This window comes from Vanellus vanellus, assembly GCF_965231255.1.
Source record: "Vanellus vanellus genome assembly, chromosome: 3".
Taxonomy (NCBI): Eukaryota; Metazoa; Chordata; class Aves; order Charadriiformes; family Charadriidae; genus Vanellus; species Vanellus vanellus.
The window spans coordinates 5416208-5428375 of record NC_138907.1 but is presented as its reverse complement, the minus strand read 5'-3'; the positions used below and the strand labels follow the sequence as shown (position 1 = coordinate 5428375).

At 38.6% G+C, this 12168-nt stretch overlaps 1 protein-coding gene across 1 annotated transcript in view; it reads left to right on the top strand.

The window, feature by feature from the left end:
• USP34 (ubiquitin specific peptidase 34) overlaps window positions 1-12168 on the top strand; it is a 142378-nt gene that overhangs the window by 64891 nt on the left and 65319 nt on the right. The window contains exons 19-27 of the mRNA XM_082481199.1: window positions 277-366; window positions 3715-3810; window positions 4936-5018; window positions 6307-6461; window positions 7341-7454; window positions 8412-8511; window positions 8649-8808; window positions 9258-9384; window positions 9483-9630. Coding sequence (XP_082337325.1) covers window positions 277-366; window positions 3715-3810; window positions 4936-5018; window positions 6307-6461; window positions 7341-7454; window positions 8412-8511; window positions 8649-8808; window positions 9258-9384; window positions 9483-9630 — 1073 coding nt within the window. The remainder of the gene's footprint in view (window positions 1-276; window positions 367-3714; window positions 3811-4935; window positions 5019-6306; window positions 6462-7340; window positions 7455-8411; window positions 8512-8648; window positions 8809-9257; window positions 9385-9482; window positions 9631-12168) is intronic.

Genomic DNA, 12168 nt, shown 5'->3' with positions numbered 1-12168 from the left:
AACAATTTTAGTAAGAAAAATGTATATTGTTTTATTTTTATACTTGTCCAACAGCTGTGTGTCCAAGGTATTACATGTAAAGAATTTGAAGTATGTGTAGTTCAGATTCGGAATAGTAATTGGCTGACATGATGGTAAACTTCACACAGATATTTCCAGTGCTTTCAGTTAACCTGTTTGCTCACTGAACCTGAGCTTCTCAAAGTAGTTTTAAAATTGCCTGTTTTAATTTTGTAGCAATCATATATTGTCATCATTTCTCTCTTTCTCCTTTAGATCAGTAGTAGTTTCACTTCGTCTTCTTCCAAAGCTATTTGGTACGTTTCAACAATTTGGGAGCAGTTATGATACACACTGGATAACAATGTAAGTAGCCCCCTGTTCCCAAACAGACTAAACCAAGAGAAGTGATGACATTTTAGGGGACTGCTGCAAGACTCGCTCCTATAGTGTGGTCCAAGTTAATAATGACCTAAGGTTATAGAATCATAGAATCATAGAGTGGTTTATAGTTGGAAAAGACCTTGAAGATCATCGAGTTACAACCCCCCTGCCATAGATAGGGACACCTCCCACTAGACCAGGTTGCCCAAGGCCACGTCCAGCCTGGCCTTGAACACCTCCAGGGATGGGGCCCCAACAGCCTCTCTGGGCAACCTGTGCCAGTGCCTTACCACCCTCAAAGTGAAAAACTTCTTCCTAAAGTTTAATCTGAACCTGCCCTCTTCCAGTTTAAAGCCATTCCCCCTTGTCCTATCGCTACATGCCCGAGTAAAAAGTCCTTCCCCAGCTCTCCTGTAGGCCCCCTTTAAGTACTGGAAGGCCGCAATAAGATCTCCCTGGAGCCTTCTCTTCTCCAGGCTGAACAGCCCCAACTCTTTCAGCCTCTCCTCATAGGAGAGGTGCTCCAGCCCTTGGATCATCCTTGTGGTTCTCCTCTGGACACACTCCACTAGGTCCATGTCCTTCTTATGTTGGGGACCCCAGAGCTGGATGCAGTACTCCAGGTGGGGTCTCATGAGAGTGGAGTAGAGGGGCAGAATCACCTTCTTTAACCTGCTGGCCAGACTTATTTTGACGCAGCCCAGGATACAGTTGGCCTTCTGGGCTGCTGTCGCACATTGCTGGCTCATGTTGAGCTTCTCATCAATCAGCACCCCCAGGTCCTTCTCCTCAGGGCTGCTCTCCAGCCATTCCCCGCTGAGCTTGTTTTTGTGCCTGGGGAATTGCCCCGACCCAGATGTAAGCCCTTGCTCTTGGCCTTGTTGAACTGCATGAGGTTGGCTTGGGCCCACCTCTGCAGCCTGTCCAGGTCCCTCTGGATGGCATCCCTCCCCTCCAGCGTGTCTACCTTGCCAAACAGCTTGGTGTAATTGGCAAACTTGCTGAGGGTACATTTGACCCCACTGTCCATGTCGCCAACAAAGATGTTAAACAGTACAGGTCCCAGTACTGACCCCTGAGGAACGCCACTCGTCACTTGTCTCCACTTGGACATCGAGCCGTTGACTGCAACTCTTTGAGTGCAACCGTCCAGCCAGTTCTTTATCCACTGAGTGGTCCATTTGTCGAATCCATGTCTCTTCAATTTAGAGACCAGGATATCGTGTGAGATGGTGTCAAACGCTTTGCACAAATCCAGGTAGATGACATCAGTTGGTCTTCCCTTGTCCACTGCTCCTGTAACCCCTTCGTAGAAGGCCACCAAATTTGTCAGGCATGACTTGCCCTTGGGAAGCCGTGCTGACTGTCTCCAATCACCTCCTTGTTTTCTGTGTGCCTCAGCAGAGTGTCCAGGAGGATCTGCCCCATGATCTTGCCAGGCACAGAGGTGAGACTGACTGGCCTGTAGTTCCCTGGGTCTTCCTTATTTCCCTTTTTGAAAATATGGGTTATGTTTCCCCTTTTCCAGTCAGCAGGAACCTCGCCAGACCGCCACGACTTCTCAAATATGATGGCTAGTGGCTTGGCGACTTCATCTGCCAGTTCCCTCAGGACCCGCGGATGTATCTCATCAGGTCCCATGGACTTGTGCGCCTTCAGGTTCCTCAGGTGGTCTTGCACTTGATCTTCACCTACAGTGGGTGGTTCTCCATTTTCCTAATCCTCACCTTTGCATTCTGTGTCATGGGCAGTGTGGCTGCAGTCCTTCCCAGTGAAGACTGAGGCAAAAAAGTCATTGAGTACCTCAGCTCTGTCTCTGTCCTAGGTAACCAGTTCTTGCATTCCCTTCCGGAGAGGGCCCACATTTTCCCTAGTCTTTCTTTTCTCACTGACATACTTAAAGAAGGATTTTTTGTTTGTCTTGATGTCCCTGGCCAGATTTAGTTCTGTCTGGGCTTTAGCTTGTCTAACCCGATCCCTGGCTGCTCGAACGATTCCTCTGTATACCTCCCAGGCTACCCGCCCCTGTTTCCACTCCCTATAGGCCTCCTTTTTCCTTTTGGTCATGTCCAGGAGCTCCTTGTTCATCCATGCAGGCCTTCTGGCTTTTCTGCCTGCCTTCTTCTTTGTAGGGATGCATCGCTCCTGAGCTTGGAGGAGGTGGTCCTTGAATATTAACCAACTTTCCTGGGCCCCTCTTCCCTCCAGCACTTCATCCCATGGCACCATACCAAGCACGTTGTTCAAGAGGCTAAAGTCAGCTCTCCCAAATTCCAGGGTGGTCAGCCTGCTGCGCACCTTCCTCACTGCCTCAAGGATCTCAAACTCGACCATTTCATGGTCACTATAGCCCAGGCTACCCTTGAGTTTGACACTGTCTACCAGCCCTCCTTGTTGGCTCCTCAACCACTTGGAGAAGGAAGTTGTCCTCAATGCAATCCAAGAACCGCCTGGATTGCCTATGCCTGGCTGTGTTACCATTCCAACGGATGTCGGGGTGCTTGAAGTCACCCATGAGGACCAGGGTCTGTGAACGTGATGCCTCCCCTATCTGTCTATAGAGGGCTTCATCCACTCGGTCTTCTTGGTCGGGTTATCACCTGTCTGTTGTCTGGCCTAGTTGTATGAGCGTGTTAATCACTCAGGCCTAGATTTCTTTGTAATACACACTACTGTCATAACTGAGGTGAAGACTGATTTACCTTTTTTTTTTTTTTTTTTAACACCCTCCCTTTAAGTCCCAAAGGACTTGTAGAGAGTACTAGACCTCCAGTAATAGTGTATTGTAAATGGTTGCAATAACTTCATGTTACGTCGTTCTGTTCTGATTGTATATCAAATGCTTCTCAGTAAAAAAAAATTCGGTTTGTAAGAAAACCTTTGAAATGTGAAGTTATATAGTATAGCATTCTGTACTATAACGAACTGTATAACTAGCTGATCTAACTATAGAGAACTGACTACTGGAACTTCTGGGAAAGATTACAGTGATTATCAGCAATTTTTCTTTGCCTTTTTGATGTGACATCTAAATATATGCCCAGTTCTGAGTTTTGGCTTAGACTTTTTCTTAATTAGGGCCTTTAGGAAAAGGTTCTCAAAAGGTTCTGTCAGTCCTATGCCTGAAAATAACAACATTGTGGAGCCTTATGGATGACAAGGAAGAAGAGAGTACTGGAAAGTACTTCTGAATTCATGGTAGATGGAAAATTGAATGTTTACTTTGGTTTTATGCGTACTCAATTTTCCTATGGTAGGTGTCTAATTTCTGTAGCTTTTCTGATCTTTTTAAGCAAACCGTAATACTTTTTGCCCTTTAAATTGACACAGGTGGGCCGAAAAGGAACTTAATATGATGAAACTTTTCTTTGATAATTTGGTACACTACATTCAGGCAGTCAGGGAAGGACGCCATAAACATGCATTGTAAGTACACAACTGACTTTGAGTGATATTTTATGTTTTTAAATGTTTCTTTTCTGCTTTGCTTCTGGTGCTTCTGATGTGTTTTTCTAAGTAAATACTTTCTATAGGGACTTTACATGCTTAGGGAGACAAAGGTCTGTAAAAACGATAAAATTTTAAATAGCTTCCTTTTCCTCAGAAAGACCCATGCAACTCCTCTCCTGTCATTTTTGTCAGACATTATGTTGAATATTTGTTTACAAATAAAACAAGGTGATTTTATATATTCAAATCAGTTTAAAGTGATTTAATGTCATAAAACTTCAAATAGTCTAATTTTAAAATCTGTTGTCATTAACCTTTGCAGTAGTTTATTTCTGTTGAGCACATTTATCCACACTTTCCAATCTGTATGATTAAAATTAGGTGTATATACACAAGTAATACAGTTTCTAGCTTCCCGATCCCAGAGGAATAGACTATTCAGGTTTTGAGAGATGTCAAAGTCAGTATGTAAATGCGGGCATCCACAATTGAAAAACATTGCTATTTATGGGTCAAATTTTTACTTCATCATACATCTTTATATTGGATATTGATCTTGTGAGAAATTACTTCAAAAGCTGTCTGAAAGTGGGATGACATGCTTCAAATTCAGGCAAAATGATACGTTGTTCTGCTCCTTTGACTGTTAAGCTTCTACATTATAAATAGAAATAAAGTTAATGTTTTCATGTAAGTTTTGAAAATATTTTTATTGAAAGTACGCATCAGCTGGAATCAGAAATTCAGACTAGAAATATCAGCATTTTACAAGTTAGGGAAAAAAGTTAAGGTCAGATCTTGCAAGGTGGTAATGACAAAATGGTGCACTTGAATTGGACTATATGTCAAAAAACCCCACTTACATCCCCCCCCCAAACAACAAAAAAGTACCCTACCTAGTAATGACTAGTGTGTCATTCCACTTGTTTGGTGTGGTTCTGTAATGTGTACCACTGGACTATAAACTATATACTGAAATAGAAGTTCAGAAATAAACTTGTAAGAAAATAATTCTTTATTAAAAGGCACATATGTGAGTGGGGAAAAAAGTTATGACAATAAACAAATAAACTTATGTTTTTATGCAAATTTAAATTTTAGATACAGCCACAGTGCAGAAGTTCAGGTTCGTCTTCAATTCCTGACTTGTGTATTTTCAACTCTAGGATCACCAGATCATTTCCGTAAGTCCTTGAGGTTACCTTATCAGAGAAGCACCTCATCGTAAGGCTCATGTAGTTCTTAATTATCAATGTCAGCTTAAATAAATATATTTTAAACGGATGCAGTTTTAAATAATCTCTGATACTGTTTTAAAAGAAGGAAGATTTTTTGACAAAAGTACAGAACCAACATAGGAGTTTAGATTCTATTGCAGTTCTGCGAGAGCAAATTGTTACATTCTCTGTGCTTCAGTTTCTCTAGATAGGATTGTAGTAATTACTGAAATGAAGATAATATATTCTGGTTTTGTGGGTTTTGGTTCATGTCCATAATGTGTCCAGAGATCTTTTACTGGAGTGCACTGTAAATAAGTTGTGATACCAAACAGGAATACTTCTTTCTATTTTAATACTGTCAGAAATTGGTTTACGTTCCCTGTAGGGTCTTTTGCAAAAGTGGTATTCTGTATGATGGTTGATCTGTACAGAGGCTGAAATCTTTTCACTCTAAAAGGTTAAAAATAGAAATCTTTTGATGTGGCTGATGGAATTTGAAGTTAAACGCAATTTTCTGTGGTTTTAGTAACCCTTGGTGTCTTTCCCTTCCATAAATTGTTTTGGCTGCTCTCTTCTTAAGCCCTTGTAAACTAATAGCCTTCAGTGTTGTCTCAGCATCAGCTCTATACAGACTTTCAGTTGACTGTGTATTGAGGTCATTTGTTAAAACGACTGAGGAGTCACTTGGGTAGTCTCATTATAGGTAGTCAAAGTTGGCGTACAGTGCGTGGCTTGTCGTTCTGGTCATGGAGTAGAGTACAGGAAGGAATGAGAATATCCGTAGCCAAGAGAAAAAAAAACTTATGACACTGTACTCGCTATTGTTGATAGGATAGCCACAATTCTTTTATAAGAAATATGTTTGGATCGCAGATGTTTATATGCCAACTAAGAAAATAAACCTATAGTTTTCTTGAAAGGAGTAACAGCGCAATAGTTGGAGAGACACTGTTTTCAGCCACAGTCTCAAAACCCAGCTCAAAGGTGGACTCTAGGTTGTGCCCAGTAATTACTTATGAACTGAGAAACAACCTGCTGTTTGGTACGAGATCTCACATCGGCCCATGCTACTCATTGGTTTAGTGACAACTGACAGTGCTAATGACCAAAAACTAGCTGATTGCCAGGGCTAAAAGGGAAAAGTATGACAAAAACTATTTTGATTTTTCTGCATGTATTCTTCGTTTTTTTAGCATATTGCTATATATTTGATATTATAAAGGAGTAGTTAAAAGTACTTCCCAAATTCTAGGGTTGAGTTTAGAACAAGTGGACATACTGTGGCACTGCTTAGTAGAAGATTCTGAATGTTACGATGATGCACTACACTGGTTTTTAAATCAAGTACGAAGTAAAGATCAGCATGCTATGGGTATGGAGACGTACAAACATCTTTTTTTGGAAAAGGTATGTAAAGAGTTAATTGCAAGCTTATTAATTCTAATAAAAGCGTTTCTTTCCATATCAGCACTATTTAACGTATTTAAAATCGTTTCTATGAAGTGTATGCCTTCAGTAGTCTGGGAGGGCCCCACTTGTCATGCAATGATTTTTCTCTGCTTGGAGTGAAGAGGGGAAGGGATTAGCGTGAATTCTTTTTGCACTAGTATTTACTTGAGTGTTTCTTTGCAAATAGCCTGTGTGTTGTGTCTGAAGCTGTGTAGCATTTCATTTCAATTTGAAAAATAAAAGCCTCCCAAAAGTATACTTTCCTTTATAATAGCTAGCTACCTGACTTAAAAAATGACTTTTCTTCTTTTTGGGAGGGGCATATAAATTTCATCCATACATCCACTGAAAATTCAAACATGCAGCAGTAGAGCTTTTTGCAAGGGGTCCCATCCATTTCGACAGATGACATTACAGAATTGATAGATTGTGCAGTAATTAATGTAGTCTAGTTCTTTTTCAAGGCTACACAGTTTTTGTCTAGCTTTGTAAGCGTGTGAGCTTTTGAATGGCCACATGATGTATGCTAACAAGTTGTCCTGCTGTTGATAAGTTAAGCAGCTAATGTTCCAGTAATTTTTGTTCCCCCTGCACTGTTACAGACCAAATCAGTGGTAGAGAGGTTTGTTTAAGCCAATTATAGTTGATTTTTTGTATTGTATATAAAATTCAGAGTGTGATCTTTTGCACGGATATATTTTAATTCATCTACTAAATTCAAATATGATTGGTAGTAACAATGACATTTTTCTGTGCTAATGCAATAAATACCCTGTAATTGCTGTCTGTTCCCTCCCGGAATTTTTTTCCATTCTAAAGTGTATTTATTTTATTTAGATGCCACAACTAAAACCTGAAACTATTAGTATGACTGGCCTAAACCTCTTCCAGCATTTATGTAATTTGGCTCGATTGGCTACTAGTGCATATGATGGTGGCTCAAACTCAGAGGTAAGCTGAGATTCTGTGCTCATCTTTTTCTTCTTTCTGAGGGAAGGGGAAAGTTTAATTACTTATCTGCAACAGCGTAGCTCTTGAGAACTTACTGGCTTGCATATTGTTTACTGGTTTGATATAGTAATGCCGCAGCCCATAGTGGTGGGGTCTGTACAGACTCCTGCCTGGAGGAGAGCCCTAGAAGCTCAGGACTCAAAAGTTCCAAATGTGAGACTGAAATGGAAATAAAAAGAGGCCAATGATCCTGACCTTCCCTCACTTTGAGCATGTGTGGCTTTTGTCTCTACAGGTAGAGATAGGAAACCACAAAGAAAATTACACCCGTTACCTTTTACCGTTATCTTTGTGCAGTTTATCATATTCTTAGCATAACTGAACTGTATTCACTGTTGTGTTTAAAGAATGGGTTTGTAACATTTACTTTTCTAAGTAAGATTCAGATAACATTTTATTAGGCATATTTAATTCTGACTAGAAATCTGTTGTCAGATGTGTCTCTGTTGTGTCTGATGTGCTTTAGAAGTTTTTCTTCCGTAGTTTTTTCTACGGAGAAACTATCTTAGAAATAAAATGGGACCTAGGATATTTTTCTGTGAATTGATTTGAGGCAATTTTTAATTAAATTCTGTTTTTGCAATGAATACCAATAAGAGTTGTTGTTTTACGGCTTCATTTAAAAGTATTCCTGTTTGTCCAAAATGAAAATTCACTCTCTTGAATTTTAACCAGTTCTCCTTATGCTTTGAAGTATGAAGATATTTCTGGGAAAGTTAGGATTTTATAGTAATTGATGTGTGCAGTGATGAGAGCCCAAGCAGAGGAAAAGCAGGCATATTTTTAGTAATTTCATCAAGAGGCAAATAAAATACCCAGGTCAGAAAAGCATCACTCCCAATAAAATAATAAGGCAATTTTTTGTTTGTGTTTTTTGTTTTCCTTTTGTCAAAACAGTTGTGTGGCATGGACCAATTCTGGGGTATTGCTTTAAGAGCACAGTCTGGTGACGTCAGTCGAGCCGCTATCCAGTATATCAACTCTTATTATATCAATGGTATGAATATTCATTTTTGGTTTTGGTTAAAATATTGTAAAGAATATCTAGTGCTATTCTCTTTTTTTATTTTTAGTATTAAGATGCATAGTCTCAAAGTTGTGCTTATATGATTTTTACTTTAACTGGTGTTACAGGTAAAACTGGTCTTGAAAAAGAACAGGAATTTATTAGCAAGTGTATGGAGAGTCTGATGATAGCTTCTAGTAACCTTGAGCAAGACTCTCATTCAAGTCTGACCATTATTGAAAGAGGACTCTTAATGCTGAAGACACACCTGGAGGCTTTTAGGAGAAGGTAAATAGTTCCAGTGATATATTTGGATATGGAATTCATTTCCATTCTTCTTATCGTAATCATGAATGAGTTACGAGCTACTCTTAATTTAAGTAATAATTTCTTTGGGTTTTTTTGTGTAAAGTAAGGACAGTAGTGGATAATTTTGAAAGGTAATATATAAGGTTTAAACAGTTACAAGAGCTGGCTTTTCTCCTTGTATAAAGAAATATGGATGTGGTTCATGTTTCCCCATCCCTCACCAAAGAAACTTTTGCAAAGTTGTATTAGTTTTGTAGTTGTATTAGTTTTGTTTGGAAAATAGGGAGAATATCAATAACTTCCTCTTTATTTTGAAAAAACGGTGAACGAACGTGCAAGTTTGTCTTTCATCTCATTGTTTATAAAACATTTGTGTTAAATAGATTTTGTTGAAAATACTTTTTCAATGTTTTTACCTTCTTCTTAAGGTTTGCATATCATCTGAGACAGTGGCAGATTGAAGGCACTGGTATCAGCAGTCACTTGAAAGCCCTGAGTGACAAACAGTCACTACCGCTAAGAATTGTGTGTCAGCCAGCTGGACTTCCTGACAAGGTAGTTAAAAAGCCCTTTCACAAGTACATCCTACACGTTGTTGAATTTCAGTAAGTCCCCTGTGCACTTTGAAAAATAAAATACGTGTTTTATTTCAGATGACTATAGAAATGTATCCGAGTGATCAGGTGGCCGATCTACGCGCAGAAGTTACCCATTGGTATGAAAATTTGCAGAAGGAGCAGATAAATCAACAAGCTCAGCTTCAGGAGTTTGGCCAAAGCAGCCGCAAAGGGGATTTCCCTGGTAAGTCATAGTACTCATACCTCTATTTTTTGCCCTTACAAGGGTTCATCCATTTAGAGCTTAGATGATTATGTTTTTTTTCTTCCTCGGATATCCTGAATAAGCAAACATTATGATTTATTTTCTTCTAGCTGTAGTTACAGTTAGCATCGCCCTCACTTTTAATTAATAGCATTGTTTCTTAAGCATTACCATGTCTTTGAAATAGCAAAGAAAATGTAGATCTGCCAAAGGTTTTTAGATGTAGCCAAACTCCAAGTCCTAATAGACTTTCCCCCACATTATTTTTCTTCTCGATGTTGTTTTAATTAATTATGTTGTTTTCTGTAATTTCGAGACTCTGATACATAGAACCTAGTTCTATGTTTTGTGATATTTGTACGTTTCTGGCTCTACCGTTGATTCAGAATTTGAAGTCATAATTGAAATTCATAATTTATACCCTACGTATTCCAGTCAGGTGTAAGATTTTCCTTACTCCTGCAACTGCTTTTTAATTTATGATCATCCTGTAGCAAAAATGATCATTCATCCTCTTTTAATGCTCTTAATTTGGAATGTCACCTTGCTCCTGAGATGGTCATTCCTTGCTTACAGGGTGATGAATATGCATCATGTTGTTGTTCCCTTTCTTTATGTGTTTTGGAGTGAATGAAAATTTCTGCTTTATACTTTAGGAGGAGGGCATTTTCTAAGTCCTACTGATGCTATATATGATAGCATTCTTATCGATTGTTGCTGTTCAAAATGTTACTGTTCTCTGAATTATGTTCTCCTCAATGTTTTCTTGTTTTCCTTCTTTCTCATTATGAGCAAGAGTTAGCATGTAATCTATATTATCTGAACAAATTCCGTCCATGAACATCTTTTTCCAATACCACTCACCATTAGTATATGTCTAAACATGAATCTGACTTTCTTTTCATGGTTTAAAACTTTTTAAAAAATGTGTTAGAGAGACACTGTCAGTAAAGCAGACTGAATTTTAGACATCTTAATTACCTTCTTTGTGAAATCCTTTTCCAGCCACTCATCAGAAGCTGTTTTATTGAAGAAACTCTCTTGTTTTCACCAAGTATAACCATGTAGCAGAAATTTTTATTTTTGTTTCAGCTAGGATTTTATAAACACGTGATTCAGAAAATTCAGAATTGCAATCTTACAGCAGCTGCAGTTCAGTCATGTTACATATGTACAACTTCTTTTGTTTTGTAGAATGTCTGTGCTGATATCTGTAATTTTATACACCTTTTGTGGATGTTGTTTTATTTTTTCTGTGTTTATTACACTAATTATTAACATTCCATAACTGTGGGAAACTGGAGAACCATAAAATTTGTATCTGTTGATTCATAAACCCAGGGTCCTTTGCTAGTTTTAAGACCTGTATTAAGCCTCGAAGTGCTTTGTTGTGTAATTGATACCTGCATTGGCTTGATAGATGCATAAAATCCTCTAAGTGGCTAAACCTCGTATTGACCAAACTCCTGAAGAAGTGTCTTTGCATTGTTCTGTGTATGTCACCATGTGTTTGGAATAATCTAGTCACGTTATTTTTGCTTTTCAACTGCTAAATTTCTGAAGATAGGACTGAAACTGGGACTTGCAGTTAAAACCTGTAGTTTTACTCGTTCATACCCTATTTGGGGACTGTTCTGTAGATTATTTTTTTTTAAAGGACTTTCTAATAACATTTTGTTACAAAGATCTCTGAATTGTGGTTCAATGTTGACTGTTTACACTTTAAAAAAAAAATCATTCTGCATTACAGGAGACGCACTGTAAGGTACATAGTGCACACCTCTGTCCCAGTGACCTTTTACTGTGTCCATTCTAATATACCTGTATTAGTTAAAAAACAATTCCTGGTTAAGAACCTAAAATGGCTATTATTTTATCAACTGAGGGAGAAATCTGAACAGAATTTATCAAATTCCAGTAAAAAATAAATTCTCTTTACTCATGATGTCAGAGTACAAGTTTCTTTCTTGCCTTTTCCTTACAGAGCTAAATCTTGTTGTCCTTAACTGGTTTTTAGTTGTTTGCTCAGGTGGGATTTCAGATTCACAAAACAGAGATAACAGAATGTTTGTATCATCTTTTGGCTCTTGGAATTCTAGACTTGCACTTCTCTTTTTTGCTTCTTTTTGTTTTATCTGTTGATGACTGTGACTGGCACTTTATTACGCTGTTGGCCTCCTTTAGCGCTCCTGTTGGCTTGCCTTTTCGCCGCTGTGTGGATAGCAATTTCATTTCCAGCATCTTTGTGCAAAGCGTTACTTTCATTTTACTGCTCTTGGGATTCATGAACAAATGGTATGCCTGAAGTGATACCAGTTACATCTAACACCTGGTGTCTTAAAAGGAAATTTAGTTTGAGAAGATGAAGACACTGAAAATTAATGTTAAACAGATTGTTACAGAAGTGAGGTAACTATTAATGTTGAAAGTGAAGCTGCAGGTTCTGAGATGGAATAAAAGAACCTTAAAGCATTTATTAGTTACAGGTAAATTTCTGAAGTTTTTGCCATCATGCTT